Source organism: Periplaneta americana, chromosome 3, assembly GCF_040183065.1.
Source record: "Periplaneta americana isolate PAMFEO1 chromosome 3, P.americana_PAMFEO1_priV1, whole genome shotgun sequence".
NCBI lineage: Eukaryota > Metazoa > Arthropoda > Insecta > Blattodea > Blattidae > Periplaneta > Periplaneta americana.
The window spans coordinates 64,940,131-64,962,373 of NC_091119.1; the positions used below are offsets into that span (position 1 = coordinate 64,940,131).

Consider the following 22,243-nt stretch of genomic DNA (forward strand, 5'->3'; position numbering starts at 1 on the left):
TTAAAATATCTTCAGTTAATTCACTTTTATTACATATGTACAAAAATACATTCAAACTATATATGCATAACATTGTACTTACTTTTTGAATATGTCTGTCACATATTCAGAAGCAGTACTGTTTGCTGTCTTACACAGTTTGCTAAGTTACACATTGAAATTAAGTTACATACATTTATTTTGTGTACAGATATTAATGAAGATTTTGGGTTTTTGCAACCTTGAGTTGAGATTTCCTTTCAGAAGTATTCACATATTTCATCGTAAGAGTGGTTTCAGTCAGAAGAGTCGCCTATTTTGTTTTGTCCATCACAAACAACTAGACATAAAGAAATCTCGCTAAAGTGCTACTTGTATAGGTGTAGCTAACCTAAAACGACAGAACAGCTCTCAAAGCCAAAGGCCAATTCAGAGCGCACAAAGAATTTCACATTATTTGAATACTCTTTTACTAGCTGTAGATCAAAAACCAGAAAGACAGAATTATGTGAACCGAAGATATTAAACGGACTATGGTACTGGTACACAGAAATTAAAATATCACCACCTGGACTTTCTGAAACTCCAGTTCGTAAACTTCTTCTTCAACCTTAGCTTCCGTAATTATTCATTGTTACTCAGGTACAAATGACATCCTCTCGAATGAAACACTCTATGCTTATTTCATATTGTGAAACATATTTCTTCATGTTGCAATTCAAGTCTCAGAATCAGATACATTAAGATACAATTTTGTGCTTTCAGTCAACTACTAAAATGGCACTTCAGCTACATCACATTAAACTCCTATCTGCTATTGAGTTACAGATCATATTCATCACATCTGAATAGTGAACGAAATTAATACACAGTCAGTTGGTTGTCATGTTTGTCATTAAAACACAATAAGAGGTTGAAAGCAAGCTAGAGCATTAGATTAAAGACAGTAAAAAGTCCTTACTAAGATTTTTTTTAATGAAAGCAAATTGAGGAAAAGATTCCATTTAATAGATTTACAACACGTGAAATGATCTTTTCCCTGAGTGGAAGGACCCCAAACAGAATCATTCAGTGTTCCATCACTCCAAACAGAATCATTCAGTGTTCCATCACTCCAAACAGAATCATTCACTGTTCCATCACTCCACCAAACAGAATCATTCACTGTTCCATCACTCCACCAAACAGAATCATTCAGTGTTCCATCATATCAAAATGGGACACTTCTACTACTCGTCATTCTGACCTATCATTTTGTATCATCAACAGTAATGCATTCTGTCTTGCTGGTTTTCAAAATAGAAATGAAACTCTTAGGCTGTGTGCACACAGAATAAGATGCAGCGTGAGGCGACATTTTGTCTCGTGGTACTTGTCTCCCATTTATTTATTATGATATGGTGCACACAGAATTAGATGCAGTGCGACGGTCGCGAGCAGACACAAGGAGACACGGAGAGACAACATTGAATGACTGCTTGAAGTTCGTCATGAGGAGACTGATAGCTGCAGTGTACTGCACATGCGTTAGTAGTGGCTATGATTGCACGCTTTCACTATCTACAATACTATTGTTGTGTAGTGCACATTATCCATAATGGAGCTCAATGCAGATAAATTAGTTGTTTGGTACAGAAAATATACGTTCTGTAAAATCTTTGAAACAATATCATGACAATAATGTGGTTTCTAAAAATATGTGAGAAATTGCAACTGAGATGAAAGCACCAGGTGAATAATAATATTGATAATAATAATTTGTAGTAGATCTACTTCCCTGCCCTATACTATCACTCATTATTGATTTAATATATTATTTTTCTTTATAGTGAGTCGTGAAGTAGTCGTAAACATACAAAATGACATTTGTGTACTACATTAGTAGTATTTAATTTTAAGAGGTTTTCAATTATATAGATTTTTAGGCATAGCCTATTAGGCGTCCTTAGGGAATAATAACCAAATACAATAGAATTTCTCATATAGACGCCATTTTCTAGCCTAGGCCAGTTTTCCAAATCCACACAGCCAGCAAATCGCGAGCAGACCATGTTAAGTTGCCGCGAGGTGTTGTAAAGTAAAACGTCACATCTCATTTTGCTGCATCACATTCATTCTGTGTGCACCCGGCCTTAACATTGCCAGATTAGAAGAGTCTGGGGAGATAGGTTGGTTTCTGATGTCGATTATTTGACCACAAAGTCATTTGTTCTTCTTGACTGGTCTAGTCTTAACTAATATCCATTTTCAATTTGTGCATTTCATACGTGTACAGTAGCAGGTACCACACCAAAGGGTGTGAATCAGTGATATTTTTTAACATGTTTCCTATGTAAGAACATTGAACACCTAAACTAATGAACATTTAACTGAAGAATGAGGTTGCCGTCCTAACTTTGAATAGCTTGTAGTAGGAAGATAAACTCTTATTGTAATAAATTTATGAAATTATCAAAATTCGGAAGTTATTACTTAAATTACAGTATGTAAAACATCAAGATGTTAAATTTGCTTCGTAATCTTCATCACTATCTTGAAAGTAAGGTTGCTTTCAAACAGTGAGAGAAGTTAAAAAGGACAGAATAAGTTCTGAAGAATGGAGATAGACGTGAGTATAAAAAAAATAATGCGAGTTTCTGTCTCTCGAATCATTGTGTATTTTATGTGAGTTTCAGTGAGAATGGGTAATTTTTAATGACATTGTGTTTGTCAATACTTCGCTTGACAGTCTCTGGACTGATCAATATCAGCAGACAAGTACATCGAGATGCCATTATATAAACTCTTCTCCTATCTTCTGCATCTGCAAAGTCAAAATCTTCATCATCAATAACCATTACAACAACTTTGAATTCAAGTCCCTTTACTCGAAGTACCCATGGAATTAGAAAATGGTTTGGTTTGCTTGTCAAGATAAAACTCTCCACGTTTGCCAAGCCCTGTGGCATGAATCCTCTGTCTACAAAGTGTGTCTGTATTTCGTCATTTATAGCATCTGCTTTGTAGCTGCTGTGTACCAGAAATGGCAGAACGCACAGATCATTTGGTTTAATACCTTTGGTGGAACATAGATCCACAATGACTGACACCAAAACTTGTAGACAAGATGGTTGACTGTTGCTGTCCACCCAGTAAATCGGAGGTCCATTAATGTTGTGTCCTATGGAGATGTCTTGAAGCTTTTGGTAGGCCTCTAATTTCAGTGCAGCAGGCATTCTTGGGATTGGTTCTTGATAAAACTGTTTGAATACCTTATAAATAGTACCAGTTGATCTGATCACTTTAGTCAGTATTATATCGGGACTTTTCAGAATGTTTGGAGAGTGTTTTGGAAGGAACAGTGAGGCCTGGTTAATGTCTACCAGAAACCAGAATACGCCTTGCTCATTGTCACGAACATTGGTGTTTCCCATTTGATAGCGTTTAAATAGTTCTTCTAATGTCTGAGTGATAATTTTTTCTTCAAACGACAAACAGAGAGCTTCACATTCATCCATGAATATGTGTTTGTAGCCTTCTTTATTGTGCTTTAAGAATCCTTCAGTGCTGATGAAAAAACGCTGAGTGTCAACAAATTCAGATAATCCGAGAGCTTCTAGTTTCTTAACAACATCACATCGAATCCCAGGCCAGTAACAGATGTAGAGAGCTCGAACATCTTTATGTAACTGGCCTTCTTCATACAGCTTTTGTAGCTTCCTTATCACAAGTAATGTCTTACCGGTTCCTGCTGCTCCGTGAATTATCAGAGGATTCCCAGTTGACCTCCGATTTAACAGATCTACCTGTTCCTGCAAATAATTATGACAAACCATACAACTTATTACAATTTCCAAACTTAGTAGGCCTATTTGAAAGAATGTATTACATAAAAGCGGTGTATAATAATAATAATAATAATAATAATAATAATAATAATAATAATAATAATAACCAAAAGAAATGAACATGAGAAAGCTTTTAAAATTCAATGAGAAAAGGTTACGAGAGACTCGAATATTGAAAGAAGGGGTACAACATTTTACAAGTTGGTTCAAATTTTAAAATATGCCAACAACTTAGATGAAGCATTCAGAAACCAAATTCACTATCTCCACTTTCGGTGTAATTACGTGATTAGAAAATATCCTAAGAATAAAATTGATCAGTTGGAAAGTGATTAACTTCAGCTACATGTAGTTATGCAGATCATAGCATCTGTTATATTTACCGATTACTGTATCGAAACTTCAGAAGTTTTCAACTGTAGCTCCTGTTTTCTCAGATCAATCTTAGTACGAGGGTCGGTCAGAAAGTAATGCCTCCTATTTTTTTCTCCTTAAATAAGTTGGAAATGTGAAAAATTCGAATTTGGTGCGATTCCTCGAACCTTCTTCTACAGTCTACTGCAGTAACAGCTTCCTAAGTCAACAGATGGCAGTACTGCATCAGTTTAGAAAATAGCTGATATTGACGTACGTATAAGACAGCATGCTGTGATAGAATTCCTGAATGCAGAAGGTGAAATGCTTATTTGCATTCATGAAAGGCCGAAGAAGGTTTATAGAGATGCAACAGTGGATGTCAGCACTGTTAGACGATGGGTTCGTTGCTGTACAGGGAAAGACTTTTGACTAATGAAACGTGAAGCGGCTGGCGACTGCAGTGATTTCATGCAACAGCCAGTGAGTCAACGACATCATTTCTGATGACCGCCGGGTAACAACAGATGAATGAATTGTGTCAGTAAAGGCAGTGTGATGGCTATTATTAATAAACTGCGCTACTCTAAAGTTTGCGTATGCTGGTTACCAAAAATGTTGACTGACCAGAATAAAGAAGCAAGGAAAACAATAGCTTTCGATCTGTTGCAGTGCTTTGTGGAAGGAGTGGAGTTCTTGGCGAAAATTGTGACTGGAGATGAGACTTGGATTCATTTTTTTGAACCTGAGTTCAAGAGGGACAAAAACTTGGCATCACACAATGTTGCCAAAAAAGAAAAAAATTCAAAACTGCGATCTACAGGGGAAGTTATGCCGACAGCCTTTTGGGATGTGAAGGGTGTGCTTCTGGTTGATGTTTTGGAGCAGAGTGCACAATAAATTCTGTCCAATACGTCGAAACCCTCAAGGAGTTAAAGCATGTCTTCAGCAAGTTCGCCTATCAAAACCTATGACTGATAATCTTCTTTTGCATGACAATGCAAAACCAAACACCAGTCAATACACACTGGCGAGATTTTGAAAATTGGTTGGAAAGTCTTGCCTCACCCACCATATAGCCCTGACCTATCACCATCAGATTTCCATCTGTTAGGTCCAGTAAAGGAAGCTCATCATGGGCATCACTTTGAAGATGAGGAGACCTTGAAAAATACTATGTGTCAATGATTGAGGAAGAAGGACCGTGATTTTTACTGCACTGGAATATATGCTCTTGTTTCAAGGTGGAAAAAAACTGTGGAAAAAGATGGAGATTATATTGAAAAGTGAGAAATTAATTGTGAATGTTGTGGCTGTTGTATTATGTAAATTTAATTTAATTTTCTTGTAAATTAAAAGGAGAAAAAAATAGGAGGCATTACATTCTGACTGCTCCTTGTAGAATTAAACAGTTTGGCTTCTGAGTGTGTCATAAAACTGGATGATCAATTCACAAAACTAGACCGCGAAGTACAGATGTTGGGACTCAGAATCAGTTAAGGTAAAACAATATATCGTTGTTGTTCCTGCAATAATTGCCATGTTATCGATTTTCAGATTTTTGCTCTATTAAATAACTTAAATAGTGATATAGTAAATAATCTCCTATATGTAATTATATTTCTTTCTTTCGAAAATTTAACAATTTATAGTCTCCTATGTACTACTACCATAGAATGAATAAATGTTGTTGTTTTCTAATGCCAGGCATTTGACAATAAAGTCATTTGATCTCTTGCACTCCAATATTTTTTCAAAGATATTATCATGGCCAGCCACTGAAGCACAGATTTTGAGGTGTTCCAAATCCATTTCTTGGTTTGAGTTGCACAATGGACAGTTAGGGGACTGATATATTCCAATTCTATGCAGGTGTTTGGCCAAACAATCATGGCCTGTTGCCAATCTAAATGCAGCTACAGACGATTTTCGTAGTAACTCGGGAATTATCTGTGGATTTTGATGCAGAGAGTTCCATTTTTTCCCTTGAGATTGTGTTATCAAATCTTGTTTGTTAAAGTCTAAGTATGTAGATTTCATAAATCTTTTCACAGAGTAAAACGTAAAATGTGAATTAATGTGTTTTTCTTTCTACTGAACAATGTTATATTTTGCACATAGGAATTATTGCAGAAACAACGACGATATATATGCAAATAACTGAAAATTCATCAAGATTGGAATATCTAGAAGCTAGTTAATAAGTTTGAGAGGATAATCGAATTTAAATACTTGGGAATTTTATTTACAAGTAACAAGCAGAGTGTAAAATTCAGATTAGTAATAACCAACGGATGTTAATATGGGTTACAAAAGCATCTAAAGTTACATTGTATAAATATTAATACAAACTATAAATTACTAAAAATATTAATAAAACACTACAGGGAACAACCCATGCCATGTTGGCGCACTAGAGTATCAGCTAGTATAGGACAGTAGAAGAGATTGTCCACTGCATATTTGTTTCTCTCGAGACGAATTCGTAAGCATTTGAATGCTAAAATAAGTAATGCTCGTTCCTCTTAACCACTTCCGAAAGTAAACATGTGTTTTCTCTGATACATTATTGTTACTTTTGTCCATCTCTTACAAAAAAATTTGACGTTATTGTGGGAGTGTAACTCACTGCAAGTGCTGTGCTGCATGCTAGCTGTGGAGCTGGAGAACTAGTACAATACTGCTCCTGTAATATTACAGTCTGCTCTTTAGAGCAATGTTTGCGGTGTATGTGATGTGCATCAGTTACTTCTATCCTTTGAAATCAGTAGGCTATATAGTCCCGAAATTTGGCAACATTATCAACACATGGTTGAAAAAATAGGGTTCGAATTTTCTAAAGTTTCATCTCTATAAGATGTCAGTGGTTTATGTGTTAAATCCGGGTAATCCAATAGCACGCACACGGTTTTTTTTTCTCACTGATGAAGTTCGATTTCCCCTGAATGACAATGTAAATGCTCAGAATAGTCGGTATTAGGATGCCGAAAATCCCAATTTTTCTCATGAAGCCCCACTACATATTATAAATGTTAAATGTTATGTTTTATTTAATGATGCTCGCAACTGCCAAGGTTATATCAGTGTTGCTACATAATATATCTGGTGTGCAGTTAGAGCATGAAAAATAGTTGGCCCATTTTTTTTTTTTTTACGAAACAATTATTTTGGAACATTATGCGAATGTTTCTGTTTTTATCGACAACAGAATCTGTTTCTTGCCACTTATTAAATTATGCAGTCTCTGGAAAACATCGCTGGAACTTGCATAAACTCAACTCATATGACTTCTTCTTTAGTAGTTACGTTTCAACAGGGAAAATGCTTTGCTGTACTATGTATTTAATCATGGTTGAAATCAGGAGTGTATTTGAGGCGGGCCCTGGTAGCGCCAGAGTACTATTTTTCGTGGCACCAGAGGACTTTTATGATTTTCATATTATTGTGAAATTTTTCATTTCTAAAAAGTAATCATTTTTTTCATATTTAAACAATTTCATAATGAAGTCTACTCCACAGACCTAACAACCTCTATATCTAGAGTTGAACCCATATATTTTCGTCTGACATTCCAATAACTATTCCTGTGGAAATGGTGGTGCTGAAGATGATGATGGTGACGACAATGATGAAGACAACTACTACCAGTAGTACTGAAATTCCAGAGCCAGGGAACTTTTTTGTTTAGAAATAAACCACTGGTTAAAATACATATTTCTTAATACAGTTCAGATAACTGACTAACTGGAAATGAAACGTAAAGTTTGAGTAGAATTATACACCAACTCGGGCCAACTGATAAGGAAAAACCCAACTTACTGCCTACCGAAAAGTAACCTCGTGGACTGGTAAGAATGCTGGTAATTTAGAGTTGACTCATATATATATTTGACAGAGGAGTGATCCACAGGCTTGCACTGCAGCTTGATTCTTATTGTGCTTACCACTTCTTTTCTGTGAGTGATTTTGTCTCCAAATGGCTGCGCTCTTGTATGTATAATGCATGCTAGACCATGAACGTAACCGGGCTATGGTAATGATGACAATGACGCTTGAATTAATGATGGGGAAACGAGTCTGAGGTCCAATGCTGAAAGTTACCCAGCAATTCTGCTTCAGGTGGTTGAGGGAAACCTCAGAAAAACCCCCAACCACGTAATTTATCCCAACCAGAATTTGAACTCAGGCCCACTTTTTTCTGCTAACCATTACTCCACAGTAGTGGATTATATACAGTGTCGTCATGTGGACTGTATGCCTTTAGAACGTGACCTGCATAGCAGGTAGAAGTAACGGTCATGGTTTTGATTTTCCCGTGAAACTCAGTTTGAGTAGCCTACTTGCTTCGATATGAGTGCACGTGTTGCGTGTTGAAGTAGGATTTATGTGTATTTTCACTGCAGTATAGTTTGCTAAAGTAATAAGTGATAGAATGATGAAGTGTTGTTAGTGGCATTATTATGCCACAGTATAAACGTACTTAAGAAGAAAGAAATTTTATGTATGATTCATATGTGAAAACAGATTTGTGCAGAAGTGTGAGGAAGCGATTTTTAAGTAAATTTCCTGGTATTCCTGCTCCACACAGAAATAGTGTGCATAATCGTGTTAATAAATTTAGGGCAATGAGATTTGTTATTGATGAGAAGTCACAAGTAAATCACAGTTTGCTTAGGAGAAACTTGATGAAACTGGAGAAAGATTATAGAGGATTCCAGGTTAAAAAAAAAGCATTGGTTTTATGTATCTTTCCTAGCATACTGTTCAAGCTCTGTGGTACGCAAGTGTTTTTATGGCAACTGGTCATTTGATGGAATAGCCCTGTATGCTGAATACTTTTTTCTTAACCTGGAATCCTCTATAGAGTACTTGATGATGAACCTGGAGATAGATTAGAAAAAAGTCCAAAGAAATCTCTGTGATGGCTTGCACAGGAAATAGAAATTTTGCAAACCTCGGTTTTGAAAGCTACTAAACTTTTAAAATCAATATCACATAAGATGACCATTGTCCAGCAGTTGTAGCTATGTGATAATGTAAATGGCGTAATGTCAGTGACGACACAATAAATAATTGAAGGGTTCAGAACCATAGTGGACCAAGCACCATTTACTGAAACCGTAGAGAACAAGGGTTAAAATGAAGTTATTACCATAATTCAATGGAAACATATAGCAAGTAATATAAAGTGTACACGTTAAAACTAAACAATATATCAATCTTCATTAAACTATGGTATTCACTTAACTTTAACCCTTGCTTTCTCCATTTTTAATAAATGGCGCTTGGCCTACTATGGCTCTGAACTCTAAATTTTTTTATGGACTAAGCATGGTTCCATTTACATGGCCATGTAGTGACATAGAACAACAGGTAAGTACTTATTCGAATGCAGAGAAACCCGATCAGCTGATCTTTTACATGAAACATTACATGAGAAAATCGGGGTATGGTACACTATAAATGCATACAGACGGAATAATAAGGCCCATATTTTATGAAAATATCAATGCGCAGAGATACAGGGATAATTTACTCACACCTCTCTTCGAATAATTATCCGACATTGAATGTCAGTCTGCTGTTTTTCAACAGGACTCTGCTACAGCACATACAGCTGATGACTCGTTAACTTTAATTGAGGAAAATTTGAAGATAGGGTCATTAGTAAATGATTATGGCCAGAATGATTCCCAAATCTTGGTGTATGTACTGTATACAAATAACTCACACACATTGGAAGAACTGAAAGAGAATATAAGGAGACACATTTCAGAAAATAAACTAATGCACATATGAATGCAAACTTTCCAAAAAAAAAAGCCAAAAATAATATGGGCAGCAAGAACATCATCTCCAACATCGTCTTCGACAAAGATAGGTGATTACTTCATTGTAATTGTGAAATATTTGAATTAAAATAAAGCTATGCTCTTGAGTTGAGAATTACATAGACAGCAGCAGTGTGCTTCCAGCTGCTATTTGGGCCGTGTTCTAATGGCACATAACCCAATCAGGGGCACTGCATATGTATTACAAATTATAAAGACAAGGTTTATTGGGAATGTGAACACAGAAACAGACCTCTGAGAATTTACTTTGGGAATGTCAAAGCAAAAACTAAAAACATTGGGTGAATGCGCAGAAAGGCTTTGGACAGTAGCAGCTCAATATGAGACCTACAAATTTGATAACAGACTGTTATATTATAGCCTCAGGATGATAGATAACAGCATACATTAAGCCATGTTTCTGAATAAAGAATACCTATTTTATTTTCATGTAAAGATAAGCATGTTTTTAGAAAATAAATGTCGGAAAAATATTTCAGGAATTTTGTATTCTGAAATCAGTATGTTATGAAAACTGTCATTAGGACAATTTAGCATAAGGAACATTTTTTCTGGAAGAAAATTCTGTGTTGTATCAAGGATACACCGACACGTAGAATATGTCACTAAATTTCGGGAATGAAACTACAGTTGTGTTTCGGTTTATAAATAGAGAGCATGGGTCCATGATAAGAAGTACAGTAATTAATATGTCGTTGGCTTACTTATAAAACCTCGTAACCGCATTTGAAGAAATTGTACAAGAGAGCAATATAACTTATTAATCTTTTATATCCCAACTAATAACTGCTATGCGTTTGTTATTTATAAAATATAGAAACATTTGCATACTTATAAGGTGTTAGCAGACGTATTTTGAAAATATACACAGATTTCGACATTCGTGAAAAATTGGATTTACGGGGTTTTAGAAATAAGCTGACGATATTTTCTGTTCATATGCATGAAGCAACATTCCGAAATTAGTCCCAGCTCAACACATTTTTCACCAGGGGCAGGACGTCCTTAGGGGTCCATCAATATTTCGTTCCCCAGCAATTTTCTTTTCGCATTTAAAATGCGTAAATTTTGTTCAGGACAGTGTACTGGATTCATAATTGTTTCAGTAAATTTCATAACATGGCGCAATGTGTGTCAGTAAAATGTCAAAGATTGTATGACACTAAATTTAATATTGTGAGCTTGGGCCGCGTTAAAGGGCCCCACAACTTGAATCACCTTAGCACTCAACTGCCATGGTGCCAGGTATGCAATGTTCGCCATCGACGGAGATTCACGAAGTGTTACGAAGTTACCGTCACGAATATAATGCTTCTCATCGGTGCCCGACGAACCTGGCCCGCCTGCCGGACGGAAGCGACAGTCGCAGGTATCTGTTATACTGTGAGTCGCAGTGTCACTGAACAGTGGGTTAATTCTAGAAGTGTCCATGTGAACTTTGAATAGTGCACGCGAGCGAAGTGTGAAAACATAAATGAAATGGATTACCTATTAAAACATCGTTTTCTTCGTTAAAATTATAAGATAAACTTGAAGTTAAACGACTAGGCACACATCAACCGAATTACTTCAGTTTTACACAAGCGGATGGTATGAAAAGGAGAACTTTCTGCATCTCGTGGTTTACAAAGAAGTCCTGGCTAACTGTAAGTGACGAAAAACAAAGTTTATTTTATTTCTATTGTCTGTTGTCTGGTGGCAAGGGACTGTGGATGTCGACATGTTGCAAAGATCTAAAACATTTAAGGGAGCACATAAAAAAAAAACAAGAAGAAAGGCAATACATTTAGAAAATACTTGTAAGTTAAACTATTTGGGGCAGTATAAATATCGCAGCACCAATTGATTCCGCGGTCAAATTTTCAATCCAGAAACACAACGAACAGGTCACAAAAGACAGACATAATACTAGCAAGAGTAATTGATTCTTTAGTATTTTGCGGAACTCACAAATTATAACTAAGGGTTCAGAATGAAATTCCGGGGAAATTTGTTAGACTTGTTATCTTTATTTGTCAGTCTTGATAATGTATTGGATGAACATTTAAACAGTACTTCTGTTTTTAAATATACTTTACACATTATACAAAATGAATTACTAGACAGTAAGCTTATGTATGATGTACGGTATACATCGAAGATCTGAAACAGAACATTACCGGTACCGATAATTCTACAGATTTTGTTGTTGTGCAGGCTGACGAAACAACAGACATAACCTGGAAAAACCAATTTATTATTTTGAGATACATAAAAGGTTGTAAACCTGTGGAAAGGTTTCTTTTTTTTTTTTCTAAGAGCAAAGAGGTAAACAATCGCATGGCTAACAGTCTGAGCGAGGTTCTAAAACAAACTACAACTTTTCAATTTAGAAAATAAACTCATAGCTCGAGCATATGATGGTGCTGCAGTAATGAGTGGTAGTTTTAGTTGTATTGTGCTGAACTAATTTTTAAGCAGAAACATTTAACTAAAATGAAACAAAAAATCTTGGTGCATTATTTAATGTATACCGCAAAATTTGTGAAATATCTGGCACCACCAACAAAAATGATCACGAGCTGCCACTGTTTTTCATTATGATTCACTCAAAGTGTACCTAGTCTACGTGTTAATTATGACTTTAATGTTAGAGAATTCGTGTCTGTAGCCGCTCTTGATGTCGAGATATTATTGAGAGAGGTCACGCATCATGACTATTTTTTTTACACAATTTCGGCACCCTCATGCCCATAGCAAGTGAAGGTGGTCATTGAGCATGGTCACACAAGTTGCATTGGTTCATGGCCTGACTACTAGGCCTAATAGTATTATCATTCAGCTGTGGCTTATAGTCTTGTTAGAATAAGTTGAAATTCTGGCCGTTTTGTTTTACCTTGGATCCTGGAATGAATGGCCATACTCGGTGCGGGGAAGAATATATTCTACATCAAAACGTTTTAGAAGAAATACCAGTAACCAGGAATGGTTATTTAGAAGTGATGGATTGTGATGGAGGAAACGATAAATAGCGTTTGGATTTGAGCTGGGAAAGCAAACTCTCCTTTATGCCACTAAATAATAAAATAAAATGATGAATTTTACTTAATAGTATGTTATAAACAACTTAGTACTGGTATAATTGAAATAGCAATTACAGAAAAATCACTCTATAACGTTTTATTCAAGCACAAATTTCATTATTAATTAATTACCTGAGAAAGGAGAGCCAGCATTCCATTATGAATTTCATCAACAATAACACCGCAGCTCAAGATGACGAACCTAAGTAAAAAAACAAGTGAACACCAATTTGTAAAGAATACTTCATTTAAGGTAAATATGAATAATGATATTAGTACTATATCTTATACATGAAGTAACACTGAATAATAACCAGACTAATGAAAGATCTGCTATAAAAGACACTAGCAGGCTGCTAAACTATGTACAGACACCACACAACATGACAATATGGGATCCACTTAAGGGACGGATTCAGGACCTATATCAGTTTACATGAATTATGTTCGAAATAGTTAATTCCAAGTTAAACATTTTCTTAGTAAAGGTAACTTATGTTTATTTCAAAAGGAAATTATCAAAATCCTGTTAAAAATTCCAGGTACCTGTCAAATTTGTTGAAAGTTTTGTTCAGTAGGCCTACAACAAGTTGGAACATTGCAACATTCTGTTAGTATTGAATACAAAAGATACCTAGTACCTATAGTGTAAGTTGGCCATAAAAGTACAAGCATTGCAACATTCTCAGTTAGTGCTGGGCATATAAACTATCCAAGTTGCCACCCATTTTTTTATACTAATATTGCATATTTTATTAGTCATTCACCCATAAAAAGCCAATTGTGTAGATCAATTTACCAACAGAGTCGTTGCCCAGAGGAGGCTGATCTTCTCTACACCCATGATAAGATGAGATGATGATGATGATGGTTGTTGAGATGACACAGAGGAACCGGAACTCCTGGATCATGGACTTACCCAACAGAAAGTACCGTACAAGTACAACAAGCATTTCAACATTTCCAGTTGTATTAGAAGTATTTTATTTAACAATGATTTCAACTGCAGAGGTTATTCAATGTTGAAATTCGATGCTGACGAGCTGTGGGTCACTGAGGAAAATCAATTAGTGTATAAGAGATTTAAATTGGTTCCACAAATGCAAGCCAAGTGAATTTAGGTCCAGAATTAATGGATAATCAGTACTCATTGGGTCGTGGAGGACCCATTTTCTGAGCTGTGCACTTCCTGGGCCAGAATGTATCTGAATTTTCCTAGTCTAACAATTTATTTATTCAATACCAATTGAAAACATTTAATTTCTTCAGTGTGTAGAACTAAGTTGCCAACAAATTCGTTAAGACAGCCGGAATATTTTAACAAATGAGAAGTTCTGTTAGAGACCTAGTAGGCCTATTGAGACACGATGTGGCTCTTTGGAGAAATTCATGCAGAGATAAACATATTGTTATTGGAACCCAAAAACAACTTTAATTTAGAATCAAAGATATTTCAGTCATAAGTTTATATGAATTTTTCTTCTTCTTTTTAGATCCTGAATCCGTCTTCGAAGTATATTCCATATGTTATGAAAAACATAAATGCACACTCTCCCTCTACTTCCCTTCCCCTCTCCACATATCTCTGCCCGCTCTCGATGTACATGCATATAATAATAATAATAATAATAATAATAATAATAATAATAATAATAATAATAATAGTAATAATAATACTTAGATAATTTAATTATTTAACCTGTAATGTGCATATAATTTGGTTAATAGAGTAAAATTGTATACCTCGGAAGTTTGAATTGTATATGGGTATAATGAATAGAATTGCGTTTATGCTTAGGGAAATTTTTGGTTTGTTTATTATTTTTATTTTATTAGTTATTTTTGTTATAGTTGGAGTTGCTTTTTTGACTTTATTAGAGCGTAACCATTAAAAATTGGGAAAATTAAAACAAATACTATTGTTAACGAGAATTATTTGAAAAATGCTTCCTTAATCTATTCTTAAATTCGTTTGATGTCTGACAGTCTCTGACATTACTCGGTAGGAAATTCCAAAGTCAAAGAACAGCCACAGTGAAAGAAGATGAGTATGAGGATGTTTGATGGGAAGGAATGAATAATATTGAGGAGTGCTATGATTGTGTGTCTAGATCATGATGGGTGGCTGAATTTTGAAAATGGGACGTGAGATAGAAGTGGAGAAATGCAATATATGAAAGAGGAGGGAAAGACAATGGATTTTTCTACGATCTAGCCGGAATCAGAACAACATTTCGAGAGACTGTGTTATGTGATCGACCCGGCGAATATTTCAGACGAAATGTATGCACATATATGTACACTTTGCAGTCTCTGCACCAGAGTAACGTTTAGATCAGTAAACAGAATATCACAATCATCGAAGTCGGGCATGACGAGTGTTTGCACTAAAATATTTTTCAGGGAAAAGCAGAGTGCGAATTAAGATTTCTGATGGGGTGGGGGGGATAGAATCCTAGAGAGAGAATATCATACATAAAATAATTATTATCCTCATTCGTTACAGCTCAATGCTTGGTCGCACTGAGTTGCTTGTCTTGCATCTTGATCATAATAATAATTATATCCACGAGCAGGCTTAAGATAAGATGTGTAATTCCTAAGTTATTGAGTGTTGCCAGCTTGCCGGTGATGATAATACATCAATATTATTGTTTTCTTTGCTTACTTTATACTTTATAAAGTACATATAGTCGTATTAAAACAATTATATTTTGTGAGGGGGATAGAAGTTATCCCTGGCAGGGATGTTAATATGAATTTATGAGATGGGGAAAACTCCCCCCAACCCCCCTCCCCGTTAATTCGCATCCTGGGGAAAGGGTAGAAAGTTCTTTAATTGCCTAAAAGAGTGGATTAGTGAGAATACTTTTTTGCAAGTTTCTGCAACTTGAATGTTTCAATTTAAACTTTTATCCTAGGTTCTTTACTGATTCACTGAACGGAATTTCGGTGCCTTTATTACATGAGCAAGTAGCAATAAGAAAGCCTAGAGTTGGTGCCGACACCTGAATTAAGCTTTCTTAAGGAGCTTCCTGGCGAGTCGGTGCTGCAGTAGGACAGGAGCAGCGCAACCGACGTTGTACTGCACTGAACTCCCTCACTTCTCCCCACGTCTGCGTTTTTCGCAAAACATGTTATCATAATTTTTGACGTGAATACGTCAAGTTAGGTCCAGTACTAGGGTGCCATCTCAGAAAGTCGATCAACAAATTTTAAGGTCAGTTTCGTCGCACGTATAATTTCTAAACTACACGTCATATTCCAATGAAGTTAAAGATTGACAGACGAAGGAACAATGTATCCAACGTGACCTTGAATTGGAGCGGGTGACGTTATTAGCGATACACGGGTGGGAGGTGAGGCATGAATTGAGAAGAGCGCCGCGCCGTAGCGCGGCAGCCGTGGCTCAAATACAGTGGCTTTAATGGCTTTTTATTCGGTTAATACGAATTTCTGCTTATACGAACTTCGAACAAATTTTCTGTTTCTTAACTGCAATTCTATCAGCGATGCAACGCATTCACGCACTTGGGGTCTGTGTCTCCGATACAGCCTATTCCGATTTTTCCTCACACAGAAACATGCCGTTTTCTAGCGATGACGAAGATATTGCGAACCTCAACAACATAATACGACACTTCAAAACTTTAATTTACAAGAAGACATTATTCAACTAAATTCAATATCATATGCAGCCACCATACGTAATTACTTCATAACTTTTTTTTACCAGAGTTTCAGAGATATTTATATTTCTATGCAATAGCGCAGGATGAGAAAAAAATAGTTTGACGCATATAGAGTGACCAGACGTCCTCTTTTGTCCGGACATGTCCTACTTTTTAGGCCTTTGTCTGAGGTCCGGGCGGTTTTTTTTTTTTTAATCAAGAATGTTTTCCTTTTCGTAACTTGTATGCCTGATATTTTGAAGTTATCTGATTTGACGCCTTTTTAAAGTAATTTGCCTGTAAGCAGCATTGGCGGAATTTATACTTTTTCTGTCCTCTTTAATAATTATACTGGGTGTTCATTTCAAAGTGTGTCATGACGTCACTGTTGTTGGGTCACCGATTTGAAGCGAGTTTCAGCTTATATGTTAGAGAAGTTGCCTATTATTTAAGGCGTTCTTCAATCTGAACTTGAGAACGTGTACGGTATAACTTGAACGTCGTAGCAACAGATGGCGGTCTGTGTGCTACCATAACCTCTTTCGAACTGTGTTTTGCGCCGGCAAGTCGTACGCAGGGTATTTGTTATCATCGGTTGCGTACGGTAACATTCCACAACACAAATCAAATGCTCCGTGTCCATGTTAACCGTCGAAGTTAATGTCAACAAATACGTAAGTAATCGTCTTAACCCTCTCCCCATATCCCGACAGTACGTATTTCCAAACAGTTCACATTCCTGCCACTATCGGCGTTACCGTACGTATCGGTACGTACTCTTCAGAATGAACGCCGTACTTGCTAGGCAACTTCTCTGCCTCATAAGTTATACACCTTTGCGGAAGTGTAGGAAGATTGAATTCTCTAGGCTCATCGGCTAGCCACATGACGGCATACAGCGAGCCATGACACATTTTGAACTGAACACCCAGTAGTTCTCTTGATTTTCATATGTAGCTAACTGTAAAATCATTATTATTAATTGAAAAATGAGTTCTATTCAGTCAATACTTAACATAAAACACAATAAAACATGTTATAATAACATTTACACAGATTTAAAAACAAACGTTTTCGCCAATTTTGATTGGCATCTTCAGGTCGTGTAGGTCGAATGGAACATGTTATAAAAAAAGTGAACACTTGGTATATGACGTTAAAAACCAAAGTTACAACTGTAATATCACTTAAAAACAGAGAAAAGAATATAGCAAAAAGCCTCCACGATGTGTGAAGAATCACTGTGTTGAAAGAGGCGTGTGTGAACCAAGGAAACAGCAAAACTCTTCTGTCATTGCAGATACAGTTTTCAAGATAGATTTGAAGATGCTACGAACAGGTCGGTCGTGTGGCCGTTATGGGGAGCAGGAAAAATCCTGTAAATTGTAAGGATAGAATGAAAGAATATTTAGAAGCATTTAAGTATTATTTAAATCTTCTAAAACAATACTTACAAAAAATGGAAGAACGTCTTGAAATCCATGAGGCCGGCGACACGACTGATCTTTACATTAAGTGGTAGCGTATGACGAAAACTGTATACGTTGCACGACTATTGGATGAGTGACCGTTACTTGCGTGTGAATAATAATAATAATAATAATAATAATAATAATAATAATAATAATAATAATAATAATAATAATAATAATAATAATAATAACAATACTCAACATTTTAAATACCGATAATGTAAATTGTAAACAATTATTTTAATAATAACCCCCCCTCCCTATTTTGACAAAATTCTGCGTACGCTTCCGGTTTACTGTCACAATTTAATGAGTTGAAAATATTAGCACTTGCGTCTCTTGAAGATATAGAATAATTCTCATAATAATGGTCAAGTCATGTTAGAATCAAAACCTGTACTATTGTAAACAACAAATTTCACATATTGCTTTACTGCGTCATATGCATTGTTGTCTAAGTTATCTGAAATCGACTTTTCCCTCTTACTGTCTACATACAAAAAATGTAAGAGTAGTCTATAAGAGTGAAGTATAAAATTGGAATAATACTCGTACAAAAAGTTCTAATTGTTCCACAATACTAGAATTAAGGCTAAAAAATTCCTTTGTTCCATGACTAAACGTTTTAGATAAAGAATTGGGAGAGGATTAGGTCTTCATGCCTTAGCCCCCATAGACATTCGCTCTGTATGTTACAATACCTTACTTTAGATTCGGTTGTAATTTACTCCTGAGTACGACATACGCTCTTACCTCTTGAATAACAAATTCCAATGCTTTCCATCAATAGGTGTTCCATTTTGAAGAATCTCGCTTTTGAACCATTCCTTAAAGTTTGCTGGAGAATTCAATATGTTGGAAAACACATGCATGCCGCCATCTTCCTTCCATCTTGAAATAATTTTATTTTGTGGATCTTTGGTTGTGGGAGATAAATATGGCCAGAAGATGTAGCAGTTCAGATTATCGTAGGAGTCACTCTCTAAAAAATAAACAAAATTATATACACTCGGTACAATATAGTTTGAAATTCTAACAAACTTAGTTTTCTATTAGGGGACGGTACGGTACAGTGTAGAGGCAGTAAGGAATACATAAAAAAGAATATACAAATACTACAATAGGCCTATACAATAATACAATACTGCAGAAAATATCGCATAAACATAGGGAAAATAAGTTTTGCATCATAAGACAAAATTAATACGATTTTCTCTTACATCCTCCCATTCTATTTTCTCTCTCTCCCACTCTTCCACACTCCCACCCTCCATAGTTCCACTTTTTTCTTTTTCCGTACCTCTGTATTCTCATTATTAATCATATTTCTACACTATATTCTACATAGCTATCTACTTAATCATTAATAGACAATTTTACTAACCCTGCCGATAACAAGACTCGAACCACCGACCTTTACTTCTGTACTTTATTGCCTTTATAGCCCTTTATAGCCTTAACCATTAGACTATACGAATAAATACGAACTCGTCGATTACACATATGAATATTAACCTTTTCATAAAACCTTCTAAAATCATAAGCCGAACACTTAATGTTGTCATATCCTGGCAGGAAATACAAACGCCACTCCGAAATTTGTCGCAACATCGCCACATACCTTCTTCAATAACAACTTATCACTACTTTACTATTCTTTTCTCGTAAAAACAGTGTTCCTAAGATTCATATTTCGTTACATCACGTCATAAAGCATATTTAGGCCTACATCATTCATAACCACATCGAACTATGTACAGTACCAGGAAAAAGTAACGGGCAGCCAAATTTTACTATTCCAGATACAACACATTGCGTACCGGTATGTATAGTAAACAAGAGTGCCTGTATATGCTGTAACTTACCGGTATGTTACTTGTTAACAGTCGTGCAAAAGAAATAAACAGTTGGATTTGTATTGCTTGTTGTATGAGCAGGTAGTACACCAGACATCCCTGGTGTAAAGGTAAACTGAGAAATGAAAAATTCGCTATAAATATTAATTCAAATAATACTCGTACTTTCGGAGTTTACTAGTTCGGTCCCATCGTCAAAAATATATACTAGTTCGGTCCAGAGCCAAGAAGTAAACAATACTAGTTCAGTCCCGGGTCATTAGGCTAAGTTAACAGTACTAATTCGGTCCCGGATCGAAAATAGATCAGTACTGGTTGGAAATCAACATTTTCCTTGCCATTCTATGCAGGCTTAGGACTGTCATAAGGTAGGGACGGGTAAATTTGTGACTCGAGACAGCTAGTTCATAATATATTGTTAGTACACCTTTAAGATACACCTGTAGTTTAGTTTATATCACACGCAATACTTGGCTGTCTCGAATCTCCACGGGTATAGTCACTGCTTCCTCTTGCTCGTGTCTCACAATCACACCTTGCTGCGAGCTCGCCTCTCAACCAAGTGGACGAGACGATGCCCGCCACTTCTCCGCGTGCCCCCCTCCTGCTGCCACCTGCCGACCATCCGATGCCCGACTCCTCTGTGCCTTGTGCGTGCTGCCACCTGTTGAAACAGCAGGCACTCGCCCTGGCGCGTTTTACATTCGGCCATCCTGCAAAATTAATGTCCCCATTAATTCTCAACTCTCCAGCAGGTCAATCAAGTCCTGTCTGTCGGTCAAAGTCTCCTCGTCACCATTGTCTCCTGGTTCACCTCCAGGAACTGTGCTGTGATACCGCCTGAGTGAATCCACTGCTACTGTGGCTGAAAAGTTGCGGTATCCCCGCATGCCTTTGACAGCACTCACCTGATACCTGTCATTTCCGAGCACCTTGGAAACCCTGTACGGACCACCATACTTGTTCAACAACTTGCGGTTGACTCCCTTTTCGCCAGAACACGTGTTCGCCTCTCGCCATAGCACCAGATCACCTACCTGATACTGATTTGCGACCTTCCGCCCTCGGTCATAGCGCGCTTTCATCGCCCTTTCCACCTTGGTCAGGTTCTCTGCCGCCTTGTCCCTACGCCTGAGGACCGCCTGCTGAATGTCCTCAAATGTTTCGCCCTCTTCTGCCATATTGACTTCCTGTACTCCACCAGACAGGTCCGCCATGGCTCCACCTTGGTGAGAAAACATGAGCTGCGCAGGAGAAAAACCAGTACTGCTGTTGACACAGCGGTTCATGCCCCACACAATCTCACTCAGCTTCTCATCCCACCGTGATTCACACTCTGTGCTCGCCCCAATCGCATTAAGTATAGTGCGATTCTGTCTTTCCACCTGACCATTCGCCCTGGGTGTGGCAATAGCATTCAGCACATGCCGCACACCCCGCCCCGCCAGAAACTCAGCAAACACCTTGCTGGTAAACGCCAGTCCCCTGTCAGAGATAAGTCGCCTTGGATATCCAAAATCGCTAAATATCTCCTTCAGTTTCTCAATGGCCTCTGTCGAACGGAGGGTTCGAGTGACCTTCGCCCAGGTGAATTTTGTGAACGCGTCCACCACCATCAGTACATAACTGTTCCCTTTCATACTCCTAGCAAATGGCCCCAGATGGTCAATGTGCACCGTGTCCAGGGGTATGGAGGCCTTCCTGATGGGGTGTAGCGAACCTTCTTGTCGCCCATGTCCACCCTTGCTGAATGCGCAGCTCAGACAGGCATTCACATATTTTCGGACAAAACGGCCCATACTAGGAAACCAATAGGTCTCCTTGATGAACCTCAGACACCTTTCATACCCGGGATGGCCAGCCTCATCATGGTGCTTACGCATCAAATTGAACCTGGCCATCGCTGGCACATACAGCCTGTTTCCCACCTGAGTTCTCCGGTAGAGTCTCCCTTCCTTCACCATGTAGTTCGCCTTAAGACTCTTGTCTGCCGTGTCCTGCGTCAATGCCGTGACGATGTTCTGAGTCTTGTCATCCTGCAGTTGCACAGTGAAGAACCAATCACCTTGAGACATGCTTACTAGATGGACATTCACTGGATTTCGGCTCAATGCATCCACATGTTGCATTTTTGCTCCAGGACGGTACTCCAACTCCATGTCATACTCCT

At 37.1% G+C, this 22,243-nt stretch overlaps 1 protein-coding gene across 2 annotated transcripts in view; it reads right to left on the minus strand.

Annotated features, from left to right (window-relative positions):
- Positions 1-10: 10 nt before the first annotated feature.
- Positions 11-22,243, minus strand: part of LOC138696110 (uncharacterized) — a 56,627-nt gene continuing 34,394 nt past the window's right edge. For both annotated transcript variants that reach the window (XM_069820659.1, XM_069820658.1), the window contains exons 6-8: positions 18,971-19,199; positions 13,207-13,276; positions 11-3,770 (exon numbers count right to left, since the gene is read on the minus strand). In XM_069820659.1, coding sequence (XP_069676760.1) covers positions 2,640-3,770; positions 13,207-13,276; positions 18,971-19,199 — 1,430 coding nt within the window. In that variant the 3' untranslated portion in view covers positions 11-2,639. The remainder of the gene's footprint in view (positions 3,771-13,206; positions 13,277-18,970; positions 19,200-22,243) is intronic.